Raw genomic sequence first — 25,091 nt, forward strand, 5'->3', positions numbered from 1 at the left:
TGGTGAACTCGGTGTGGCTCCTGGGAGCCAGCGTGTTGTCAGTGGGACAAGGTCCCTCAGCTCCCGGCATTTGCCCAGTGTTGCTGGGTGCCTGCTCTGTGCTGGGCCCTCGGAAGACACGGGACCCCGGCAGGGCCAGGACAGGTGACCAGAGTGGTCCCTGGGCGCTGGCATCCCCGTGGGCAGAGAGACATGCAGGGATGACTCCGGGCATGATGCATAGAGGCGCTCATTAACATAAACAACAAAAAGGCACCAACTCGTGCTCGAACAGTTATGGGTCCGTGTCGATGGCTACACGCGGGACGTGTAGTGCAGGCGTCCGTTGTTTTGATGTGCGTGTGTCCAGTGTTGAGCTCGGGGGGAGGTGGGTGATGACGGATGCCTGGTCCAGGGGCCGAGGGGGGCAGGGAGTGAGTGAGCGATTAGAGGAGGTTAGAGTGAATGCATGTGTGTGAGTGAATGATGGTGTGAGAGTGTGAGTGTGTGTCTCAGGGTGTATGTGACAGTTGACAGTTGTGTGTAACTATGTGTGGAGTGTGTCTGAGTAAGTGTAAGTGCCCATGAGTGTGTGTGTGTGTGTGTGTGTGTGTGTGTCTATGATGGCATATGTATGTGTGTCTGTGTGGGGGTGTGTGAGGTGTGCAGGGGTGTGAGTGACCAGACGTGGTGTGAGTGTAGATGTGTGAGTGGGGGCATGTTGTATATTACTGTGCATGTGTGAGGGTCTGTATGCGTGTGTGAGAGAGTGTTCTGGTTATGTGAGTGAGCGTGTGGGTGTGGGTAGGAGTGAGCAGACAGTGTGTGCCCATGTGTGTGTCCATGAGGGTGTATATGCGCGTGTGTGTCTGGGGAAGGGTGAGTGTGTGTCCATGTGGATGTGTGGATGTGTGTGGTGGTAAGTGAAGGTGAGCTGGTTTGTGGGTGTGAGCAGGTGTGATATGTGAGGGTGTGTGTGACAGAGTGTGTGCGTCTGTGCAGGTAGGTGTGTGGGTGGTGGTTTCGGGCCGGGGTCTTCAAGGCGCCTGCTGGATGGGGAGTCCCAGGCCGGTAGGAGCCGGTGAGGGGTGGCTTGTCTGGCCTGGTTCACAGGGCGGTGCCCTGGGGACCCTCCCCTCCGACCTCAGGACTCTCTGTCCCTCCGGCCGGCTACCCCATCGGAGTCTCCAGAGCTACAGTTCTGAGCGTGAAACGCCCTCTCCTCCCACGATCTCGTGTCCCCAGAGGAGGAGCTGACCCAGCGGCGCCCCAAGGTCAGGCGGCAGGAGCTGGGGTGTGCACGGGCGCAGCCGGCTCTTCAGGCCGCCCCTCCGCGCCGCCTCCCCCAGACCCAGCCTCGTGGGGGTGACGACCCGCGTGCAGGCTGCATGGGAGGACGCAGTCGCCACACACACACACACACACACACACACACACGCACACGCCCTGCGCGCTCCGCACCCCCACGCGCCCGCCACCCGGGAAGGGCGAAGGCGCGTGGGCAGGCTCGGGGCGCCTCGGTGCGGTGAGCCTGGGAGTTCTCCAAGGTGCTAAAATAAACCCAGAAGGATCAGGTTTCCCGACCAAAATAACTCGGGAGCAGCCCAGCTGAGAAAGCCACGGGCGGGCGGGAGCGCCTGGGGTGGGAGGCGGTGATGAAAAATGCTTTCCAGGGGGCTCCCTCCCCACCCAGGCAGGGGACCCTGCTCGGTCCTTCCACCCGCCCACCAGCTGTGCGTGACCCCAGGCCTCTGCCCGGAGGGGAGCGGCTCACCCACTCCCCTCCCCAAATGGCCGGCCTGGTGGCCCACCAAGGTTTGTCCAAGACCTTGACTCCAGAATCCAACAGCCATTCGTTCAATGCCCGTTTATTGAGCACCTCCTGGGTCCGGGGCCCCTGAGCCCCGGACGCACAGTGAACACGTAGACAGCAGTCCCTGCCCTTCGGTGGGCACTCCGCTGGGAAGACACGGCCATGACAGAGAGTGAGAGCAGAGCATGTTAGAAAGGACCAGGCCGAGGAAGAGCAGAGGAGCTCACCCGATGGCCCGGAGAGCATCCCTTCGCCTCTGAGCTCCGATGTCCGCGTCTGTGCGATGGGACGCCACGCCCCCCGGGAGGGTGGCGACGGCTCAGGGACAGGCAGCAGCTCCCGGGCGGGCGCAGAGCACGGGCTAAGTTCAAGCGGGTGACCCATGTGCTGAGTAGCAGCAGTACATCTGTCTCACACACTTAAAGACAACGGTAACACGTGTCGGCCATGTACAACCTGCTCCAGGTCCCAGAAGCCACCAGGAAACCTCTCCTGCTCTCAGGGAAGAGGCAGGGTACCCACGTGGCCGGGGACAAGGCTGTGGGCTGAGACCGGAGCCTGAGTCCTGGTCTCCTCTTACCTGGCAGGTCACTCCACTCCGCACTGCGCCCCTCTCTCGCGATGGCCTGCGCTGGGACAGAGGCTGTGTGGGCCGGCGGCAGGGGGCGCAGTGATGGGGCACAGGCGGGCTGCAGGCATAGGGCCACCTCAGTCATCTGTGCGCGTCCCGCTGGTCCTTGCACGGGGCTTGGCACACAGCAAGCCTCAAAAAGTGTTCCGTGAGCGAGCGAGTGAGTGACAGGTGAGCGACAAGCAGGCAGGGACCAGCCAGCCCAGGCACCCCCCCCCGCCCCCCCCGCTCTGACCTTCACCAGCGGTGTGGCCTCACAGGTGATGTCACCACCCTCGTGTGCTCTTGGTCACCCTCGTGTGCTCTTGGTCATCTCTGACATGGGACACGTGTGGCTGGCCTTGGCCTGTCAGCCCGAAGTATCTACAGCCCGGCCATGTGCTCCCAAATCTGGGCAGTGCGGCGTCAGGTCTCAGTGGGACGCATCTGAGCATCTGAGCACACTGCTTTGTTTTTAAACATATTTTTATTGATTTCAGAGAGGAAGGGAGAGAGAGAAACATCAATGATGAGAGAGAAGCATTGATTGGCTGCCTCCTGCACGCCCCCTACTGGGAATTGAGCCTGCAACCCGAGCATATACCCTGACCAGGAATTGAACTCGGACCCTTCAGTCCGCAGGCCGATGCTCTATCCACTGAGCCACACCAGCCAGGGCTGAGCACGGGTTGATTTTTCACTTGCCACTAGAACTGCTTCTTTGTATTCTGCTTCAGTGCACAGGGACGTATGCATGAGGGTGGCGGTGCCAGAAGAGCGTTGAATAGTCACAGAATGGAAACAACCTACGTGTCCAATAACAGATAAACCATGGCCCATCCTCATGACAGGCAGCCATTGAAAGATGATCGGTTGTCATGGAAACATGGCCAGGTTTATATTTGTTGAGTGGAAATGGGAGGTTACTTTTTTAAGGGCATATAACACATTTTTAAATGCATATTTGTGTGTGTGTGTGTGTGTGTGTGTATGATACACATAGATGCAATTTGTTTAACGTGTTGTTTCTGGTTGTTAAAGTCATACTTGGTGGTTGCAAACATTCCCGTAATTGGAAATGAGACAGGTGAGAAGCCCTTGATCACCTGACCACAAAACGCAGGGCCATGGAGGCAGCCTCCCCGGGCAGATCCATTCCCAGCCAATGAACTACGCCTCCCGCGCATGGAAACCAAGCCTCCCTGCCACTCCATCGCACTGAAGCCAGACTCAAGACCGATTTAAAAAAGAAAAAAAAAAGGCCTGCCTGCCCACTTAATGAGCTGCTGCCACCGAGGGGCGGGGCCGGCCTGGCCCCAGAGGCCCGCGATGCTGCTTCCGTGACGTCACTCACTCCATCTGGTGCCCGGAGAGGCCTTCGGCCTGCGCTCCGCTGTCCAGTCCGTGGGACCAGGTCCAAGCTGCCGGGGCCAGTGGGACGGCAAGCCTGGCTCGCAGGGGCCTGGACGGCTCAGAGGGAAGCTGGTGAAGGCGGGGCTTGGCCCGGAGCCCACCCTGGGGCCTCTGGCCTGGACAGCTGAGGCCAGGGCAGCAGGAGGACTACATTTCCCAGAGTCCCCCAAAGCCTGGGGAGCGAGCCATTGGGAGATTTAAATAGCCCAGGCCCGAGGCAGGGCCGCAGCTGTGGACTCCCCCGCCTCCCTGGTGGCTCCATTGGCGCCCGCCGGCTTTGGTGGGCTCGATTGGCTGCCCAGCTGGCACTGACGTCCCTGGAGCCGGGCGGCAGCCGGAGGTAAACAGCCATGTGCAATCCTCCGCTCTATATTTAACCGTGGAGAAGGCAGGCAGGGAGGTGGCCGCTCCGGGGGCAGCTCTCGCCTGGGGGAGAAGGCCCTCGCAGCAGGCCTGGCACCGGCCCTCACAGTGCCAGCGTCACCATGCCAGGCTCCCAGAGCCGGGCCCGGGCCCGGGACCGCAACAACATCCTCAACCGGGCCGAGTTCCTGTCCCTGAACCAGCCCCCCAAGGGGGTCCCAGAGCCCCGCAGCTCGGGTAGGAAGGCCTCGGGCCCCTCGGCGCAGCCCCCACCCGCCGGCGACGGGGCCCGGGAGCGGCGCCAGTCCCAGCAGCTGCCCGAGGAGGACTGCATGCAGCTGAACCCCTCCTTCAAGGGCATCGCCTTCAACTCCCTGCTGGCCATCGACATCTGCATGTCCAAGCGGCTGGGGGTGTGCGCCGGCCGGGCCACGTCCTGGGCCAGCGCCCGCTCCATGATCAAGCTCATTGGCATCACGGGCCACGGCATCCCCTGGATCGGGGGCACCATCCTCTGCCTGGTGAAGAGCAGCACGCTGGCCGGCCAGGAGGTGCTCATGAACCTGCTTCTGGGTGAGTGCGCCCGCCCTCCGCCGCCCGCCTGCCCCACCCACCCTGCCAGGACCGGCGGGGACCTCGAAACAGGAGCAGTCTAATGAGGTTAGGCAGGAAGGGCGCCCCAGAAACAGGCCTGGGGGAGAGAGAGCCAGGGATGCGCAGATGAGGGCCCTGCAAGGGGGGGGGGCGCTGGGAACCACTGCCCAGAGGCAGCTGGGGGGGTGGGCACTGGAGGCTGCGGCCTCGAGGCAGGTAGTCGGGCTGGTGGGGTCCTGTGGGGGTCTTGGGTGGAGCGTCTCATCTTGTAACTCCCACCCACAGGTAGGGGTCCCTGAGTTTCTGGGCTGCTTGCAGGCAGCACTTGTGAGCTGCCCCCCTACCCCCCTGCCTGGTCCTAGGACCCTGCCAGCTTCCTGAGATGACTCCATAGGGACTAGGGGTGCAGGGGGTTCAGGGTGCTTCCCCGGGTGAGTGGCCAGGAGAGGGGCCTGTGAGCTGGTCTTTGGTTTGTTTTAACAACGTCTTTGCCGCCACGTCTTTCTGTTCAGCCCCGCTCTGTGCCAGGTGCCCCGGGGGGACCCATGTGGAAGGCGGGCCCTCCCCTCCAGCCGGCCACCCTCCCAGCACCTCCAGGTCCCAACGTGCCTGGGGAACCTCTGCTTCCACCCCCCAAGTTGAGCCATGTCCATCCCTCGCTCTTCCCAGCGTTGGGCCCCAGGTTAAACCAACACTGACGAGGGCCCCAGTTCCCAAAGGGCATGGGTCAGACCCCTGAGAACTGGTCCCGAGGAAGTCAGGATGAAAACGTGTATCTCCTCGCCGAGGCCTCAGAGTCTGGGATGGACGCGAGGTGGGTGGGACGTGGGGCAGATGCTTCGTGAAGGAGACGGTGGGTGTGGCATCACCAGGGTTTTCTCGTTCTTATGACTAAATAGTTTACATTGCTCGTTATTTATCCTGAATAAACAGTCCCATGTGACTGGCACTAGGATCATTCCCACTTCACAGACTGGGAAACTGAGGCCTCTATAGGTAAAGCCTGGCTCAGGCTTCAGAGCTGGGGTTTGCACCAGGGCCGCTGCGTCCAGGCCTGTGCTCTTTCCGGGCGCCGGGCCATGGGCTCGGGAGGGAGGGTGCAGGGCAAGGTGGCCAGGGCGCCACACGGGGGCTTCTGGGGCAGAACCCTGCTCTCCTTATCCGCGGCCTCCCCAGGGCCCACCGCGGCCTCACACGGAGCAGGGGGCTAGGTGCCTGGTGTCAGGGGACGGGAGTGCAGAGCGTGCTCGAGCCCACTCCCTGGACCCGCCTGCACGGTCCCGCCCCGGATGGTGGTGGTGAAATCCGTCATGTGTTTAGTGTCTGCTGTCTGTCCACTTCTCTGTAAACCACGCCATCACTTAGCCTCCCACAGCCCCATGAGGGAGAAGCCATTGATACTTTCCGTTTAAAGAGGGGAAACGGAGGCCCGGGGAGATGCAGCTAGGCGGCCAGGGGCCGGGGTGAGAACTGGGAGCAAATCTCTCCAGTTCGGAGGCTTCTGGCCCATCCCGGCAGCCAGCTGCCGGGGCACAGGTGCTGGCTTGGAAGAACAAGACTCCAGACCCTCCCTTCTTGAGAAGAATGGCAGGCGTGTCGGTTCAAGTTCTTTAGACTTCGCTTACTGAGCCTCCTATGTCCCCATCCCATGCCCTGGGCGTGCCATCTCTCATGAGTTAAAAATCTGTGCAATGGCCTTTGAGGTAAATAGGAAGACACCCACTTGGCAGGTGAGTTCCCTGCGGCTCAGAGGGGTTAAGGGACTTGCCCACTCCACACAGCCGTACGTGGCAGGTTGGGGACTCAAACCCAGGTCCTCCAGACAGCAAACCCCTCGCCGTCCCCTCGCCATCAGTCTGCAGGGTTCTGCTGGTTTTTTTTGTGTTTGTTTTTTTTTTTGGGGGGGTGCGCCTTGGGGTCTCTCAACTCCAGAGCAGAGGCTCCAAGTGGGACTGGGCGTGGTCCAGGCCCTGCCCGAGCCTGACTCGCTCTGTGACCTTGGTCAGGTGAGTTCCCGCCTCAGAGCCTCGGCTTCCCGACCTCCGTGGGGCTCAGGGCTGTGGGGGTTCAGGGGTAGAGCACTTGGCACAGTGGATGGCCCGCGGATGTGTCCAGTGGATGGCCGATCCACTGTTCCGCGCCGCAGGGCCCAGAGGAGTGAGGGAGCCCTGCCCAGCCCTGCTCGCCCACTCCAACACCAGGGCACCCAGGAGGTTACTGGGGGCAGCCCCCGGGCTGGGAGCGGAGGCCTCTGCCTGTACAGTTGGGACCTGGGCTCCCCTCGGCCCCTGGGGAGGAGGGGGGCTGAGGCGCCTTAGGGCCTGGGCAGAGTCCCCATGGGGCTGGGGGGGGGGGCGTGTTCTCGGTACTTCCCTCAGGGCATGCTGCCCAACCTCAGGCAAGTGACTTAGCCTCTCTGAGCCTCATTGTCCTCATCTGTGAAATGGGCTGCTGGGACCCTGCACTGAAGAATTACACACCAAGTGCTTAGCACACAGGAATGCTAGCGTGGCGATGATTGTCACCATCATCATCACACCACCATTACCAAAGGAAGTCGGGGTCCCCTGCAAGCTCTAGACCTGTGAGCTCCCTCCCTCCTTGGTCTGACCCCTGCGGCACCTGGCTTGATGATCCCAAAGGGAGCCAGGTGACCCGTGACCCACGCCCGTCCCAGTTCACCATCCTGGCTCCCCACGGGCATACAGGAAACCAGGCCTGGCTCCCACCGTCCCCTTTCTGTCTCTGGGCAGTGACTGCTCTAGGGACCGCATGGACGTGGCATCCCCTAGTTCTGTGTCCGTTTGCGACCGGCTCCTTTTATTCAGCAGTGTCCTCGGGGTCCCCCATTCCCGCGTGCCCGTGTTTCCCGCCTTCTAAGGCGCGTGACATTCCGTCGTGTGGCTGGACCTCATGTGCGCTGACCCACCCTCTGTCAGCGGCCTCTGGCTGCTCTGCCCTCTGGCCACGGTGGACACTGCTGCTGTGGACACGGGGTCTCTCGGAGAGCCTGCCTCGCCTTCCTCAGGGGGCAGACCCAGGAGCGGGACCCATCTAACTCCATGTTTAGCTGGTGGAGGGGCCGCCCCACGGTTCCCGCCGCAGCTGCCCCATGTGCACCCCCGCCCGCACTGCACGAGGCTCCAGCGTCACCCCATCTTCTAGAACAGCCGTCCCGGTGGGTGTGAACGGGCGTGGTGTTGATGGGCGCTTCCTTCACGAGCCGTGATGTGGGGCCCCTTTCCGTTGTCATGGCCAGAAAAGGCACAAAATGGCACAAGTGGATGGTGGGAGCGTGAGCGTGGGCCTTGGCCCCGCACAGGAATGGCCTCCACGGCAGGTCGGCCCCCGGCCCCTGGGCTCTGCTCTGTGCGCACGTCACACGGCCCGCAGCCGCTCCCGGCCTGCTCTGCCAGCCCGGCTCGGCCCCACAGCCCGCGACGGGCCTGCTGCGATGACCTCGGCCCCCACGTCCCTTCACGCCTGAGGGGCTCGGGACCCAGACCAGATTCCTCACCCCTGCAGCAGTCCCCCCCAGCCCCCGTCCCAGCACCCCCTCCCCGTCCCCCTTCCTGCCGCCGTGCCCCTGCCCCTGTTCCCGGACAGCTCAGGTGACGGCCCCTCCACCGGCTGCACAGACCGTGGGTGACCCGGAGCACGCTGGTGAAGGTGCCGCCGCGGGCGCTGCGGAGTAGAGCATGCTTCCTGCCTGCCCCAGTCCACTTCTCACCATCCCAAGGCCGCCCGGGGGCGCCCCCCCACCCCACCAGGTCAGGGCCCCCAGCAGCTGCCCTTGCAGCTGACCCGGAGGTGAAGGGAGGAGGGGGCCATGGGCAGGCCCCGAGGCTGCAGTGTCCCTGCTCTAAAGCCACGCCCCGCAGCCTGGCACTCCTTGGAGGAATAAACGTGCCCGCCACCTTCTGTGCTCGTGGTTTTGACACCCTGCACCCCGACAGTCCGCAGAGGCAGAGCCAGCTTCTTCAGGGGAGAAAACCTGCCAAGCTGTGGGATTCCTCAGACTCTCAGGCTGGGGGACAGGACAGACCCTCAGGACCTCCTCCCGCCTCCTCTCTGCCCGCGGCAGGCCTCCCCGGGCTGGGCTTCAGGGGGGCGGGGGGGGTGCCGGGTGTCAGAGAACTTGTGTATGTGTGCTGCCACGCATGGCACCTCAAATCCGCTGCCTGGACCCTGCGTCAGCTCAGTGCATTCACCACCATCACCCCCAGACCTTCCTCATCTCCCCAGCTGAAACTCTGCCCACGGAACACCCACTCCCGCCCCTCCCCCAGCCCTGGTAACCCCTGACCTACTTCCAGGGCCGTTGCTACGAATTCCCTTCTTCCAGGCGCCTCTTATAAGCGGAGTCTTGCCATGTTTGTGTTTTTTGTGAAATAACTTTTAAAATGTGTACAAGTCCCGTGTAGTCTGGTGAGAAAACACTTGCAATGCGGAGTGACAGAAAGACAATACAAATCGCCGTCTCCCTCCCAGCCCGAGGCGCTGCGAACATTTAGTTCGGAACCTGCCTTCCGAGTCTCTCTCTGCAGATAAGCACATTTGCATCTTCTTTTTGCAAAAATAGCCCCTACTGTAAGTCCTGCTCGGTAATTGGCCTCTCCCGCTGACCAACCCCCAGCTCTCCCCCGCGGCTATAAATATCCACGCGCTGCGTCCTCCCCATTGGCCCCCCCCCGCCAGTGCGCCGTTGTCTAGACTTGGCCTCAGTGTCCAATCGGCCGCCACTCAAGGGCACTGGGTGGCCATCCTGGACCCTGAGCAGGTGCACGTCCCTCCTTATCTCCCGAGGACATTCCTGCAAATGCGGCAGACCTCTTTCAGAGCTGGGCCAGATGCCTGCCCAGAGCCGAGGGAGCTCACCCTGCCCCACAGCACCACCGGCTGGCCCCCACCCCTCCAGCAGCCAGCGGGGGAGGGGGTAGAGGCAGGGTCAGTCCTCAGGCCAGAAGAGCCGGGACCCCTCCTCCCAGCCCCAGCCAGCCCCCAAACCTGCCGGCCCCCAAACCTGCCCCCAAAACCTGCCCCCTCACCAGCAAGGAACCTCGTCTTTGCTCCCTCCCCAGGGACAGGTGTCAGGTGTCAGGATTCCTTCCTGGGGGTTCAGGCATCTCAGCCCCTCCCATACCCCACCCGTACCCCTGCTCAGTGAGAGGAGCTGAGAGGGGATTGTGGGGCCAAGCCCTGCTCCCAGGTGCCATTTACGGAGCCGCCTCCACCTGAGCCCTCAGAGTCGCCTCTGGGGTGATCCTCATGTTATCGAGGGAGGGAGGATCCCAGGGATGGCCCTGCCAAGGTCATGCCATCTGCAAGCAGCCGACCTTGACGCGGGCTCTGATTCTGGAGCCCCGGTGCAGGAGCTCCGCCCTCGTTGACTGCAGTGAGCGGAGGCCCAGAGAGGTTGAGTGACCGGCCCGGGTCACACAGCGTGACCGAGGCAGGGGGTAGCAGCCACGTTCCTGACCCTGGCCCCTGAGCTTCCTCCAGGCAGACCTTTCCTACGGGGCCACGGGCTCCCTCGGAATCCAGGAGGGAATGTAGGCCAGGGGACCGACGGGGCCATGTGAGCGGCACTCACGGAGCCTTGAGTGATGGCACCATTTGCTTCTATTTCTGGGCCCCGGATTATGCGCTGACAGTGTCAGAATCACGGTCACAGTGCCTGGCTGCCGGGCTGGAGGAGGGAGAGGGCCCTGTGGAAGGGGGGGTGTGGAGGGGGGGGTGCTGGGAAGCCATGGGTTCTGCTGGAGAGCCGGCCTGCAGGCTGAGCGCCTCTCCCTCCAACAACCCTCCGCCCCAGGCAGCGTGGGAGGGGCACACCACGGGTGTGTGCCACCTGGGAAGGGGCTCCATATAACTGCTGCGTGCTCCCCTCCCCGTCTCTTCTCAGCACAAGACACCCTGTCAGCCGTTCACCAGCCCAGGCCGGGCCCACACCTGACACCCCCAAGAACCTCAGTGCCCCAAAACTGGAGGTCAAGTGAATGAATGAACCAGACACAGGAGGGGCTGGGCCAGCTGACAGCCGGGCTGCCCAATGGTCCCCCAGGGCCACATGGCAACGCTCAGGGCAGGGAAGGGCCTCGCTGGAGAGGGCGGCTGGCACCCCTTGGCCCGGCCTTGGCCTCCACGGCTCCATCAGGCCCAGAGGACCGGGGTCGGGTGCAGCCCCCTCCCTCCAGCCCAGGTGCCCTGCCGGTCCCTCTCTCCTGCTGGAACTGTGACCTCCCAAAGGCTCCATGCGGCTCCCGCCCAGCCTGGCCTCTGCCTGGGAGGCCTGGGCTCCTGGGAACAAGTCGCCATGGACATGCGTGGCCAGGCAGCCCCTCCCTCCCCTGCTTCCTGCTCTGTCAGACATGCGGGGGCGGGGGCGCAGGGGGGCATTGGCCAGCCCTGTGGCTAATGAGAAGGGCAGGCCCCAGAGGAAACCAGGGGTTCAAATCCCAAACAAGAGCCGGGGGGGGGGGGGGGGGGGCAGAACACGAGGAAGGCAGACAAGGTCTGCACTAACGGGGAGCACAGTTATTGGGGCGATGGAAGGTCCAGGCTGTCACCGAGGTGGAGAGCGCGGTGCCGCGTTCCTGAAAGCTGCGCTCTGTGGGCGGCGGCCAGGCGGGGGGAACAGGGCTGCCTCTGGGTGGTTTCAGGTCCTCTGTGAATGTTCTCGGCGAGCACCTCCCGCAGAGCAGTTTTTTCTGGGTGTGGCAGCCCCTCGCCGTTCCCGGGCCAGCACCCGGCGCCGGGCTGCGGCCGCGTCGTTTGATGACCCTCCGTCTCGGGCCTCCCTGTGTGCCAGGCACGTGGGGACCCACTCTCTCGTAGGACCGTCCAGAGAGACGGAGAGCAGGTTGGGGGGCCGGGGGCGGGCGGAGGGGGACGAGGGGGGACTGCCGAATGGACGCGGGCTCCACTTTGGGGGATGAAGTGCTTTGGAACTGGAGCGGCGGCGCTCGCACCGTGAACCTGCTAGATGCCACTGCGTTGGGCACTGAGAGTGGCTCACTGTATGTGCCATGAGTCTCACCTCCACTCTGAAGAAATGGGGGTGGTCCGGCCAGCGTGGCTCAGCGGTGAGCACCGACCTGTGCACCAGGAGGTCACGGTTCGATGCCGGTCAGGGCACAGCCCAGGTTTCGGGCTCGATCCCCAGTGGGGGGCGTGCAGGAGGCAGACGGTCAATGATTCTCTCTCATCATGGATGTTTCTCTCTCTCTCCCTCTCCCTTCCTCTCTGAGATCGATAACATATATTTGAAGAGAAGGGGCTGGTAATGTCCACTTCTCGGGATTGGCGGGGGATTCCGTGAGGCCCTTTGAGAAAAACCACCAGCCCAGGGTCCCGTTTGTCAAACTCGGGTCCTCCCCGGAGCCCAGGAGACCCGATCCCACTCTCTCAGGCCGCGGCGTTACCGGCCGCCTCCAGCCGGGAGCGCACCCAGTCCTGCCTGGGAGCCCACGTTGGAGGGGAGAGATGAGAGAAGCTCAGGAGACAATGGGTGGCCTGCCAGGCGGTGAGGGATGCTGCAAAGGAAAACCAAGCAGGGAGCCCTAGCCGGTTTGGCTCAGTGGATAGAGCGTCGGCCTTCAGACTTGAAGGGTCCCAGGTTCGATTCCGGTCAAGGGCATGTACCTTGGTTGCGGGCACATCCCCAGTAGGAGGGTGTGCAGGAGGCAGCTGATCGATGTTTCTCTCTCATCGATGTTTCTAACTCTCTATCTCTCTCCCTTCCTCTCTGTGAAAAATCAATAAAATATATTTTAAAAAAAGAAAGAAAAGAAAATCGAGCAGGGAGCAGGGAGCAGGAGCAGGGAGCAGGGGGCAGGGAGTGGAGAGCAGGGGGCAGGGGGCAGGGGCAGGGGGCAGGGGGCAGGGGGCAGGGAGCAGGGAGCAGGGGGCAGGGAGCAGGGGGCAGGGGGCAGGGAGTGGAGAGCAGGGGGCAGGGGGCAGGGAGCAGGGGGCAGGGGGCAGGGGGCAGGGAGCAGGGAGCAGGGGGCAGGGAGTGGAGAGCAGGGGGCAGGGGGCAGGGAGCAGGGGGCAGGGAGCAGGGGGCAAGGGGCAGGGGTGGAGGTTGGGGCTGGTCAGGAGAGGCATGTCTGCGGGAAGAAGTGAACATACATCCCAGGGCAGGGCAGTCGGTGGAGGGAACAGCGCAGGCAAAGGCCCCGAGGTGGGAGCGTGCTGGCGCTCCGTGTGGCTGGCGCTCCGTGTGGCTGGCGCTCCGTGTGGCTGGCGCTCCGTGTGGCTGGCGTGGGGAAGGAGGCAGGGAGGGGGGACCCCGCAGGCGGCAGGGCACTGACAGCCCCGGGGCCCCTGTCTCCCCGCAGCCCTGCTCCTGGACATCATGACGGTGGCCGGCATGCAGAAGCTCATCAAGCGGCGTGGCCCGTTCGAGACGAGCCCCAGCCTCCTGGACTACCTCACCATGGACGTGTACGCCTTCCCCGCCGGGCACGCCAGCCGCGCGGCCATGGTGTCCAAGTTCTTCCTCAGCCACCTGGTGCTGGCCGTGCCGCTGCGCGTCCTGCTGGTGCTCTGGGCCTTCTGCGTGGGGCTGTCCCGCGTGATGATCGGGCGGCACCACATCACGGACGTCGTCTCGGGCTTCATCCTCGGCTACCTCCAGTTCCGCCTGGTGGAGCTGGTCTGGATGTCCTCCAACACCTGCCAGATGCTCATCTCGGCCTGGTGAGCCTGCGGGGGACTGTGCAGCCCCGGCTCCCGGCTGCAGGCTGGCCACCTGCCCCTTGGCCGGGCCCCGCTGGGGACAGCCCCGCTTGGCTTCTGCTCTGCAGGTGACAGGTGAGAACCAAGAAGGCAGGAGCGGGACCGAGTCTTGTCTTGTCCTTTCATCATCGTGACTGTGGAGTTCTTGGCTGTGCCCACCAGGCCACACCGTACAATCCCTGGCAAATACCCCCAACCCACCACCCAACACGGGTGCCGTTCACGGTCATCGACGGCTCAGGGCGCACCTTCCGAAGGTGCCCGCCGGACACCAGCCTGGGAAGCAAAGGGTTCTGTGGTCAAATCCACGTGGGAGATGCTGCATTCTCTGCCCCGGGTGGACGGTCACAAGTGTCAGTGTCGCCAAGGCTCTGACACGGCCTGCAGAAAGCTTCCTGGGAACCTGTGTACCATGCTTCCCACGATGATTTGACCACAGAGCCCTTTCCTCCTGGGAGAGCTGCGGGCCCCTGAGAAACCCCGTTTCCTCGCGCTCCTTGTGGGAGATGCTGCCCGGAGCGGAAGGACTGAGGTGTAAGCTGGCCTCCCCCAGCGCCGGCCAGTGCCACGCCTGCGGAACGCCCCCGGCCCGTGGGCATCGGTGCCACTTTGGCCCCCAGGGGCCGGACTCCGTGTGACCTAATAGGTCGTTTCCAAGTCAACCGCCATGTATGTGCATTTCATGTGACAATACAGATGACATTCAAGAGGACCCGCTCCCGCGTGGTTTTTCTTTGTGTGGTTTGGGTTTCCCGGCAGGAGAGTCTGTTAATATAGGGAGGCGGGGATGGAGGGGGCGTCTCTGTTAACGTGGGGGAGGGTCTCTGTTAACATGGGGGGAGGGAGTCTCTGTTAACATGGGGGAGGGGGTCTCTGTTAACATGGGGGAGGGGGAGTCTCTGTTAACATGGGGGAGGGGGTCTCTGTTAACAGGGGGGAGGGAGTCTCTGTTAACATGGGGGAGGGGAGTCTCTGTTAACAGGGGGGAGGGAGTCTCTGTTAACATGGGGGGAGGGGGTCTCTGTTAACATGGGGGGAGGGAGTCTCTGTTAACAGGGGGGAGGGGAGTCTGTTAACATGGGGGAGGGAGTCTCTGTTAACATGGGGGGAGGGGGTCTCTGTTAACATGGGGGGAGGGTCTCTGTTAACAGGGGGGAGGGGAGTCTGTTAACATGGGGGAGGGAGTCTCTGTTAACATGGGGGGAGGGGGTCTCTGTTAACAGGGGGGAGGGAGTCTCTGTTAACATGGGGGGAGGGTCTCTGTTAACATGGGGGGAGGGAGTCTCTGTTAACAGGGGGGAGGGGGAGTCTCTGTTAACAGGGGGGAGGGGGTCTCTGTTAACATGGGGGGAGGGAGTCTCTGTTAACAGGGGGAGGGGCTCTCTGTTAACATGGGGGAGGGGAGTTTCTGTTAACAGGGGGGAGGGGGTCTCTGTTAACATGGGGGGGGTCTCTGTTAACAGGGGGGAGGGGGTCTCTGTTAACAGGGGGGGAGGAGGTCTCTGTTAACATGGGGGGAGGGAGTCTCTGTTAACAGGGGGAGGGGCTCTCTGTTAACATGGGGGGGAGTCTCTGTTAACAGGGGGGAGGAGATCTCTGTTAACTTGGGGAACTGATTTCTTCCTTTCCAGGTGGGCCATGGTGTCAGCTGATCAGGGAAAGTGGGCTCCTGGGCTTTCCCAGCTGCTTGTCCCTCTCCCTGAGGAGCCGGGGAGGGTCATGGCCCATGGGGAGGTCCCCACCAGCATCACGGTGAGAGCCGGGCAGAGCAGGAGGGTGCCCCCAACACGGGCCTCAGGGAGAGGGACAACCAGCCTGGGCTCCGCCTCTGCGCGGTGGACTATGGGAGGGGCAGGGAGGAGCCTGCGCGGTGGACTATGGGAGAGGCAGGGAGGAGCCTGCGCGGTGGACTATGGGAGGGGCAGGGAGGAGCGGGCACAGTGTAGGCACACAGTAGGCTGGTTTCCCAGGTGGGAGAGGCGGGAGGAGCGGGCACACAGTGGGTTGGTTTCCCAGGCGGCCACAGCCAGTAGCTTGAAGCAGCAGGAAGGTCTTCATAAAGTTCTAGAATCTAGAGGTTTGCATCCAGAATCGGGGGTGGGCAGGGCCGCGGCACCTGAGGCCCTGGGAGGGTTCGTCTTGCCGTCCAGCTCCTGGTGGCGCTGGCAACCTTGGCGTTGCCTTTTCTTTTCTAACAGGTACCTTTTATGTTGACGGTGTTACAGGTGTCCCCCAAACCCGGGGCGCCCTTGGCTGCGGTGGCACCACAGTGACCGCGGCTCCGTGTCACCGGGCTCTCCCTGCGCTGTGTCTGTCGCCCCCCAAAGCACAGCAGGCGTGTTGGATGGGCCCCCACTCCCGCCTGACCGCTTCCTAACTTATGTCTTAATCACACCTGCCCGGACCCTGTTTTCAAAGAAGGTCACATTCGTAGGTTCTGGGAGCTAAGACTTCATACATTTTGGGGGGACACATTTTTACCCCGAACACACAGGATCCGTCCGGGGAAGAAAGCAGCTTCCGCACGGGGGCCAGGCAGTGCCCTCGCATCCCGGGGGGCCTGCTGATGCTGATGAAGGTGGTCGGGTTTCCCCAGCAAGGAGCCCCCCCAGACCCAGCCCTCAGGCCTGATGACCTCCCCTCCTGCTACAGGGACCCCACATCCTCGCAGGTCTCCGTGCCCCAGGCCCCCCACCAGGCCCACCCTCCCACGTCCCCCGGCTTCTCTCTTGAGCCTCCAGGTGCCGGCCCAGCGTGTCCACCTTGTCTTCGCCCTGAAGGAGCGCACACCTCCACGGGGAAAAGCCCCGACTTCCCGTCTTGAATGCTGGCTCGTTCCAGATCTTTCATTCATTCTGCTCGTTCCCACAGACGCTGGCATCGCGGTTAGGAGCGGCACGTGGAGCGGAAGGGGCGAGGCCCTTGGGAATCTGTCCTCCACGAGGACGGGCCTCCAGCTTCGGGCCGGGACAGCTGCCCTGTGAGGCCCCCATCCCCAGCAGGGGGCCTGGCACACGGAAGGATTGTGAAAGGAAGAAAGAGATGTTTGTGCCACCACCCCCCCCCCCAAAAAAAAAGACCACCCGCCTCCCCCGGGCACTTCTGGACCGGGCAGGATGCTCTGGAGCTTGGATGGGCAGGGGTCAGTGGGGAGTGGGGACTGAGATGGGGGGTTCTTTCCCAGCTGCTGCTGTTTCCTGGGCCCCTCTGGTCCCACCTCCTCCATGGTCTGTCCCAGCCCCAGGGAGGGAGGAGGGAGGAGGCAGAAAGGACTGAGGCTGAGTCCTCCCTGGACCCTCGGGTCTCACGCATGGTCTGAGCCACCCTGCCTCCAGGTCAAGGTGTATCCCTAGCACAGCCCCCCTCCCCTCCCCGGCCAAGTGCCCAAACCCGTCACGGCCCGAAGTCTGCGATGGGAGGGAGGGCGGGCAGGAGCCAGGTGGTGTTGGTGGGGCTGTGAGCCAGGCCTCCTAGCTGGGCAGCTGTGGCCTGGAAACCCTGCTCCGCCAAGCCGGGGGGGCGGGTTATAAACCTCGCCAGCTGCAGGTAAATCAAGGGGACAGTGACCGTCCCCCTCCCCACAGACGGGGAGGAACCGGTGCCGAGTGGGCGGCTGTGGTAGATGGAAAACTGGCCCCCAAAGACGCCCGCATCCTTATCCCTGGATCCTGCGGCTGTGAGTCCTTAGCCGGCACCGGGAATGAAGGCAGCAGGTGGAGGGGAGGCTGCTGATCAGCTGACCTCACATCGGAGCTGAGCGGGCGGCCAGGTGGGCCCGATCACCACCGTCCTGCACGGCAGAGGCGAGAGGAGGCTGGCTCTGACGGTGGAGGAAGAACCACGGACCAAGAGATGCCGGCGCCTCCAGACGCAGGGAAAGGCCGCAGCCCGATCCCCACCCCCCAGCCTCGGAAGGAGCCAGAGCCCCGCACCCCGGCCTCACCCCGCCCCAGACGGCAGGTAAGACCACACATTGGTGCTGTTTGGAGCCACTGGGTTTGTGGCGATGTGTTCCTGATGATCAGACACTAGCTCCGGTGCCTGGCACAATCCACCCTGCCCGCCACTGTGGCCACGACCTCCATGCCTCCCCCCCCACCCCCCAGAACCAACGCCAAGCATCCAGCCTGGGGCTCTGGAATCCTCCCGCCCAGCAGCCTCTCGTCACCAATGGGGACACAGGCCCAGAGAGGGTGTCGGGACCACACCAAGCACCCCAGGAACTGGGGAGCCTTCCCTGAACTGCAGGTTCCAGGGATGAGGAGGCGGCAGAGCAGCCAGGGGAAGCCTCTTCTCAGCCCAGGCAATGGGTCCGGGACAGAGTCCTCCAGCCCCAGCCTGCTCCCTCCTGGGGAAAAGTCCGGAAGGGGCAGGAGAAGGGACAGCAGGAGCTAAAACCTGCAGGGACTCTGGGATCCGCGCCATCTGGCTCGGGGGACAGGGAGGGAGGGCGGGGGAGGGGGGGCAACATCTGGCCTGCGCTTTGGCCAGCTTTTCTGTGACCACGTGGGAGCGCACGCGGCCCTGCGCACAGGGCAAGGCGGGTGCCCCGGCCTCGCTCCGCCTGCCTTTCCCGCGTGTGAGAGGGGCCTCCTGATGGAGGGCTGTCGTGGAGGCGATGAGTGTGGCCGGGGTGCCTGGCACGAGGGGGAGCTGGTGCACACACATGCGCACACCCAGCCTCGCGAGGGCCGGCCTCAGCCTCCCCACAGGGAGCCGGGCTTCCTCCCGCTCTCAGACTCTGTAGCATGCGCACACACAGACACTCTGCATGGAACACTTCATGTGCTCGGTACAAACACACGTAGATGCACGCCTGTTCATATCCACACCGGTACCGTTATACATACCCCTACAGATAAAATGGGACCAAAAATGGGGCTCACACCCACCCTAAAACCACCACCTGCATCTGGTGCACACACCTCCCAGGTGTATATGTGCACACGTTCATGCACACATACATATGTGTACTCTTACACAGCGTGCACGCACCTTTCCATGCATCGGGCCTGCCAGAGTTAGCAAGTAAACATGCAGGATGCAATATTGGCGACATACTTACACTGAAAAGCTATTCATTTATCTGAAATGCAAATGTATGTGTGTCCTGGGTTTCATCTGACAGCCCTAATATGTACACATGTACATGTGTTCACACACACACACATACACACTCACTCGTGCAGCCAGCAGGTCCCTGGCCCAGCCCGACATGCCGTCTCCCTGGGAGAATTCCCGAGACCTTCCCTCCGCCTGGTCATTGGCCCACAACCTGCACTGCGGCCTCAGTTAGTGGCCTGGCTGGTGGGGCTCGGGCTCGGGCTCGCTGGGGCCCTGAGAGAGCTCCTCCCACCAGCAGCCCAGCTGTGAGGTCTGGCAGCAGCGCGAGCCTTGAGCCCCACCCGAGAGCCGCAGCCCAGGCCCGGCCTCAGGAGGGACGTCCAGCTGGGGTCAGAGATGCAGTCTGAGGCCCGAGGCCCAGCGCGGCCTCGTCTCCATCCGGTGCCGCTCTGTGGTGGAGACACGTGGGACGAGGTTGTCCCCAAACCCTGACGGCTCGGCCTGCAGCCTCCGCAGAGGGCTTGCAGAGGGACAGCGGCCAGCGGGGCCCTAGGGGACCTTAGCTCAGAGGCGGTGGTGGGAGAGACACGGACTGGCCCTCCCCGTGGGCCTGGCCGCCTCCCCGCCCCCTCAGAAGAGAGGAATTCTCGTCCGGAGGGGGAGGAGGGCGGGGAGGGGGGGCAGCACATGTGTGATGACTCCTCAGAGCCTCCCTAAGAACAGGGCGGATTTTTTAAAGAAAGTGTTTCTTTCCCTGATGACTATGGTTTTTGGTTACATAACCGTGTGTTTTCTCTAATAAAAAATGAGTACTCACAGGAAAAGCAAAACTATGTTGGTTATTCCTTCAGATGCTTTTCTATGCATCCATGAAAATATAGGTGCATTTCGACCCAAAAAAGCGGTCCCACGCCATAGTTCTGTGACCTGCGGTTTCCGGTCGCTGAAGCAGCGTGACCATCTTCCGCGCCAGCGTCTCTGCGGCCGCGTCTCGGCTGCCACCGCGCACGGCCATCCCCCGTGTGGAAGGACCACCGCTCCTTCTTGTAAACAGTTGAGTCGCGCCCTAACCGGTGTGGCTCAGTGGATAGAGCGTCGGCCTTCAGACTTGAAGGGTCCCAGGTTGGATTCCAGTCAAGGGCATGTACCTTGGTTGCGGGCACATCCCAGTAGGTGGTGTGCAGAGGCAGCTGATGTTTCTTTCTCATCGATGTTTCTAACTCTCTATCTCTCTCTCTTCCTCTCTGTAAAAAATCAATAAAATATGTTTAAAAAAGAAAAAAAAAAAACAGTTGAGTCGCTACTCGTTTGTTCTAAATTGTGGCGGCGCTCACGTAACAGAGAAGGAGCCGACGTAAAGTACAGCTGAGTATTTAGCACATCCACAAGGTTTCTAAGTCCTCAGATCAGAAAACAGCCAGTCCCATCTGTCTTCTCCTCGGGGCGCATCCGGGCCTGTGCTCCCGGCAGAAGTTTCAGAACCGCTGGTCGAACCTTACGGAACCCCCGCGGGCACGGGGCTTGGGAGTGCTCTGAGCCGGGGGTCCGTTTGTGGAGACCTGACCGCTCTGGCTCTCAGCCTCCCTGTCCGCACGCAGGAGTTGTCCTTTCTGTGTTCTTGGACCCTTTCATGAAAGGCTGTGATCCTCTGCCTGGTTCTCACCTGTTTCATTAGCCTTATTCGTAGACGCTTACACCTTCCATGCTCTTGGGGATGGTGTCTCCCTTCCCCACAACACACACATTTTTTTTTAAACCCTCACCCGACGAGTGAAGCTATTCTTTTCCATTGATTTTTTGAGAGAGTGGAAGGGGAGAGACAGAGAGAGAGAGAGAGAGAGAGAGAGAGAGAAACAGCATGTGAGAGAGATACATCGATTGGTTGCCTCCCGCATGAGCCCTGACTGACGGGGGGCCAGGGATGGGAACTGCACCCCAGGCATTTGCCCTTGACCAGGAATTGAACCCTTCAATGTGCTGGGAGGGGGGGGTGCTCCAACCACTGAGCACACTGGTCAGGGCAACACACACACACACACACACACACACACACACACACACACACACACACTTATTTCAAGTACATTTTGAAATTGTTCCCGGTGTATAAAAATGCAATTGCCCTTTGTCTGTTATTTTTCTACGTGGCTATCTCGCTCAGCTCTCCTCTGGTTTTCAGTACAGCTGACCGTGTCTGAAAGAACGTGTATCCCTTTCTCTTCTCCTACCCTAAGTTTTTAACTCCTTTATTTTTCCTAATCTCATTGCTCCAGGAGGACCTGCAGGCCTCACGGCTGAACAGACGAGGCCTCGGGAGCACCGCGCTCCTCCTTTCTCAGCTCGGGGGACGCGAGGAAGGCGGACGCTGTGGAGAAGCGTGTACGTGAGTTTATGTGAAACTTTTAAAAAGGCTTCACCAGCATCGACCGATCAGAATGACGTTGCAGTGTGTCCTCCTCTAACCGGCCAAGGTGGGAAGTGGCGCTGGTTTTTCTCACCTGAAAACACCCTTGCGCCCTGGGGGCGGCGCTAACTCCATCCCGAAAGCGGCTCTTCTTTGGTTCTGTGGTCCTCACCTGAGGATATGTTCCCCGCTGACGTTCAGAGAGGAGAAGGGAGGGCGGGGGGAGACGCAGAGAGAGAAGCAGTGATGTGAGGGAGAGACACGGATGGGTTGCCTCCTGCACATGCCACCACTGGGACCCAAACCTGCAAGCCAGGCATGTGCCCTGGACCCGGCCCTGGACCAGAAAGGGAACCCACGACCCTTCGGTCGGCAGGACCTGCGAAAGAATCTGTGCGAAGGTCAGAGGGGCCTGGGTGGGTCTGGCGGGGCCTGGGATCCAGGCACCCACGGTGTCCTGCACTGACTGTGACACTGCCCGGCACAGACCTGTCCTTGGCCGGGTTGGGGTAGCTGAGGCCTCCGGCGTGATGACGTCAGCCATTGGGCGGAACATCTTCTGTACGGAGGTCAGACAGATGGGAGGCTCATCCGCTCAGAGCCGCGTGACCCCGACACTGATCCATCCACCGCGCCCCGCGCCTTCATCCTCACAATGGGAATGCCAGTCGTATCTCGTTCCCAGGGCGCTGGTGACATGGAGGCCGGCGGCCACCTGCTGCCGCGGCGGGGTGACGGCCGGCGCCCGCGTTTCAGCAGCGCCAGTGTGGCCAGCACAGAGCCCCTGCCGCACACACGGCCACTGGGAGGCCAAGCGCTGCCAGTGTCTGCCATTTAAGGAGGAGAAAATCCAGGCTTAGCCGTGCACAGGCAGGTGCTGAGCGGCCTGGCCGGCCGTGGGGAAGGCAGGGCAGCCCCTGCCTCCGGCTGAAGCCCTGGAACAAGCACAGGCCTACGGTTCCGCCCCATCCCACCCCTCCCCACGGGGGTCACGTCCTGGGAGGGTCCCGTCCAGGCTGCCTGAAGAAACAAGCCCAAGGCTGGGTCTTCCTGTTGCCATAGCCCCCTTCCTGCCCCCACAGAGCCCCCCCACACACACACTTGGGAAAACTCTGAAGAGGGGCCGGAGGTGGCAGGTTTCCCTTCCGGTCCTTGTGAGGGAGGCCTGCTGGGAATGTGTCCCCTGACAGGGGCTGCGAGGGGCGGGGGAGGGCAGGCTGCCTGGCCGGGCTCTCTGGGGCCTGTGGGCTGACTGATAAGGGCTCTAGAGGGCCCTGGAGCCAAAGCCCCCCAGACAAGTGAGGGCAGGGTCTGGGGAGGAGCCGGTGTTCAGGGATCACAGCGTGGGGGGCGGGGCAGGGCCTGGGCCAGTGCAGGGGCCTGAGGGTGAGGCTGTGGGAAGAGGCATTCTCTAGGGATAAAATTCTTTTCTTCACCCGTTCACTCACTCGGCCAATGCTGTGGATGCCGGCCTGAATGAATGCGTGTAGAGTCAAGGTTGAGCCCTGGCCGGTGTGGCCCGGGTGGCTGGGCATCGTCCCGTGCACCAGGAGGTGGCTGGTTTGATTTCTGGTCAGAGCACATGCCCAAGTTGTGGGCTCAGTCCCCAATAGGGGGCTTGCAGGAGGCAGCCGATGGATGTTTCTCTCTCTCTCCCCCTCTCCCTTCCTCTGTCTCTAAAAATCAGTCAACTATCCGAGATGATGTGCGTATTTCACTCAGGCCAGGCGTAAATCGTTTTTAAACCGTTTACAGGGCACTTCCGAGAGCCGGGCGGGCAGGAATGACCCTCCCGCCACCTGCCTGTGCAGGGCCGCGTGCGGCGGCGGCAGCAATGAGGGTGCAGCCGGGGACGCAGGGCAGCCTCCTGGAGCCTGGGGTGGGAAGGAGCGGCCTCCCTCCTGGGGCCCCTCTACTGTCATGGCCGCCCCCACGTGGATCCCCCGCTCCCCAAGAACAGCCGTTCCTCCAGCCAGTGCCCACCCCATGGGACCAGATCCCCAAGACCCAATTCCCAGTGTCCCGGAGAGCTTGTTGGCCAGCCGACGACGGGAGCTGTGGCTGCTGGCTGGGGCCCCTTGTGGGCAGACGGTGAACACTGGACTGTGAGCCCCCCGGCCCCCGGGGCAGGACCCCCAGCATCCAGGACAGGCTGGGAGCAGAGCAGTCCTCCAGGCAGCATGTTCTGGAAGCCCAGCTCTTGCTTCTTAGCCCCTCCCGTGCCCCAGGCCACTGGGGAGTACAGTCAGGTGAAGTGACTTCCCGGGCCACATGGCAACTCAGACGCTGGGGGGGTGGGGGAGGGGGCGCGGGTGGGGACAGGGTAGCGGAGTCAGGAATAGTCCTGCTGTGCTCAGCCCCTGCGTCTTGTGATGCTGACACTCAAGAGCCCCCTGACTCAGCAGGATATTAATACACCTGGCGGGCTCCCAGGGCGGCTCTGCCAGGGGCCGGGGCAGATCTCCCCGCCCTGTGGCCGGGACCTCCCTTCCCCTGTCCCTCCCCATGTCTGTGGCTCCTTCCCCAGCCGCTGGCACCCCCACAGCCAAGCCTCTCCCGCGGTCATCCATGCACCCCTGCTGAGCAGGCCTGGGCAAACCCCTCTGACCTTAAGGGGACCATCTAGAAGGGACCCAGGAGGAAAGATGGCCAGGCAGCACAGGGGGAGGGAGGGGGGTCGTGTGACCAACAGTTTGGGCTCCGGGATCGGGGTCGCAGTGGAGTTGAAGCTCTACTCTCCCACCTCTCACCTGGTGACTGGGGACAAACCCTTTGCAACGCTGAGCCGTGGCTTCCCAATCTGTGAAGCAGCGGTTCTTGCAGTACCTGGTCCTGGGTGTGCTGTGAGGGTCCAATGACGTCGTTGTCACAAAGGGTCAGTTTTGGGCAGGACAGTTCCTTCTCACCTGTCATCACCGTATCCCGGGCTGGGCTGGGCTGGGCTGGGCTCACTGGCTGGTTGGTCCACTCTGGTCTGGGCTTCTGTCCCACAGCGCTCTCTCGTGGTCAAAGGTGGTTATTGCAGGGGCTTCCTCCCCAAGTTCTTTAGGCTGCGCTGCCCCTGAGTCCCCAAAAGGGTAAAATGTGCCCTTTCTTTTCTGATCAACCGAAGTCCACAGCTCTTATTGAGAAGGCTGGAAAGGGCCAACTCCAAGGTAGCCCTGACATTTTGGGGGGCTAGCAATCTGAATCTGTGCCAGCAAGCCCAGTGTGCATTCCTGATAACCCATAATTAAGTCACTGCCTCTTTCCCAGAAACCGGTCTTGCAGAACCTGTTACCTAAATAAATGCTCACATTTCACAGAGGCCATAATCGATGAACGGTGCACAGCCCCGGAGTGTGTGTGTGTGTGTGTGGGGGGGGGGTTATTAACGCTAGCACCAGGCCAGACCATCAGATATGGTCTCAAGACCCCCAACACCTGGGGCCTTTTGCAAAACCCGGGAAAAGACCGGAAGCATAATCCATATTTGCAGGACAAAGACCCCAGAAAGATATAAAAGAGAAGCCCCCCTGCATGTTACTTTACTCAGATTTGGGAAGTTATTCCGCTGAGTCCGCCAGCATATTAAACAGTGTAACTCCTTTTCTCTAAAAGCGTGGCTTGGTTTTTATCTGTTCTTCTGCAACATTGTTATGTAGTAAGGAGACCCACTCCCTCCCCTTTGAAGCTCACAGGACAGGACAGCCTGGCCTTTCTCGTCCAGCTCAGCCTCAGCTCAGCCTCAGCCAACCCAGCCCCGGCCCTCACTCCCACATTATCTTCATACAAACCCCAGACACTGTATCCCTTTACCCACACCTGATTGTGTATAGAGCTCTAAAAAATAAAGGCCCTTTAGCCCTCGCTGGTGTGGCTCAATTGAGCGTCATCTCTTGCACTGAAGGTTGCCAGTTCAATTCCTGGTCAGGGCACATGCCCAGGTTGCAGGCTTGATCCCTGGTTGGGGTGCGTGTGGGAGGCAGCCATCAATATTTCTCTCTCACATCGATGTTTCTCTCTCTCTTCTCTCTCTCTCTCTCTCTCTCTCTCTCCCCCTCCTCCTCCTTCCCCCCTTCCACTCCCTCTGAAAATTAATGGAAAAAATATCCTAAGATGAGATTTAAAAT

At 61.9% G+C, this 25,091-nt stretch overlaps 1 protein-coding gene across 1 annotated transcript; it reads left to right on the forward strand.

Annotated features, from left to right (window-relative positions):
- The first annotated feature begins 3,986 nt into the window (after nt 1–3,986).
- PLPP7 (phospholipid phosphatase 7 (inactive)) lies at nt 3,987–14,215 on the forward strand. The gene is made up of 2 exons (XM_008152507.3): nt 3,987–4,751; nt 13,112–14,215. The coding sequence occupies exons 1-2, from the start codon at nt 4,301–4,303 to the stop codon at nt 13,474–13,476; spliced, it is 816 nt and encodes a 271-aa protein (XP_008150729.2). The 5' UTR covers nt 3,987–4,300; the 3' UTR covers nt 13,477–14,215.
- The last annotated feature ends 10,876 nt before the right edge of the window (nt 14,216–25,091 follow it).

Source organism: Eptesicus fuscus, chromosome 15, assembly GCF_027574615.1.
Source record: "Eptesicus fuscus isolate TK198812 chromosome 15, DD_ASM_mEF_20220401, whole genome shotgun sequence".
NCBI classification, from domain to species: domain Eukaryota; kingdom Metazoa; phylum Chordata; class Mammalia; order Chiroptera; family Vespertilionidae; genus Eptesicus; species Eptesicus fuscus.

Bases quoted from the DNA above. Each gene is read 5' to 3' on its own strand.
- PLPP7 (XM_008152507.3), top strand. From the start codon at position 4,301: ATGCCAGGCTCCCAGAGCCGGGCCCGGGCCCGGGACCGCAACAACATC. The intron at 4,752-13,111 runs GTGAGTGCGCCC...GTCTCCCCGCAG, and splicing joins GCTCATGAACCTGCTTCTGG to CCCTGCTCCTGGACATCATG.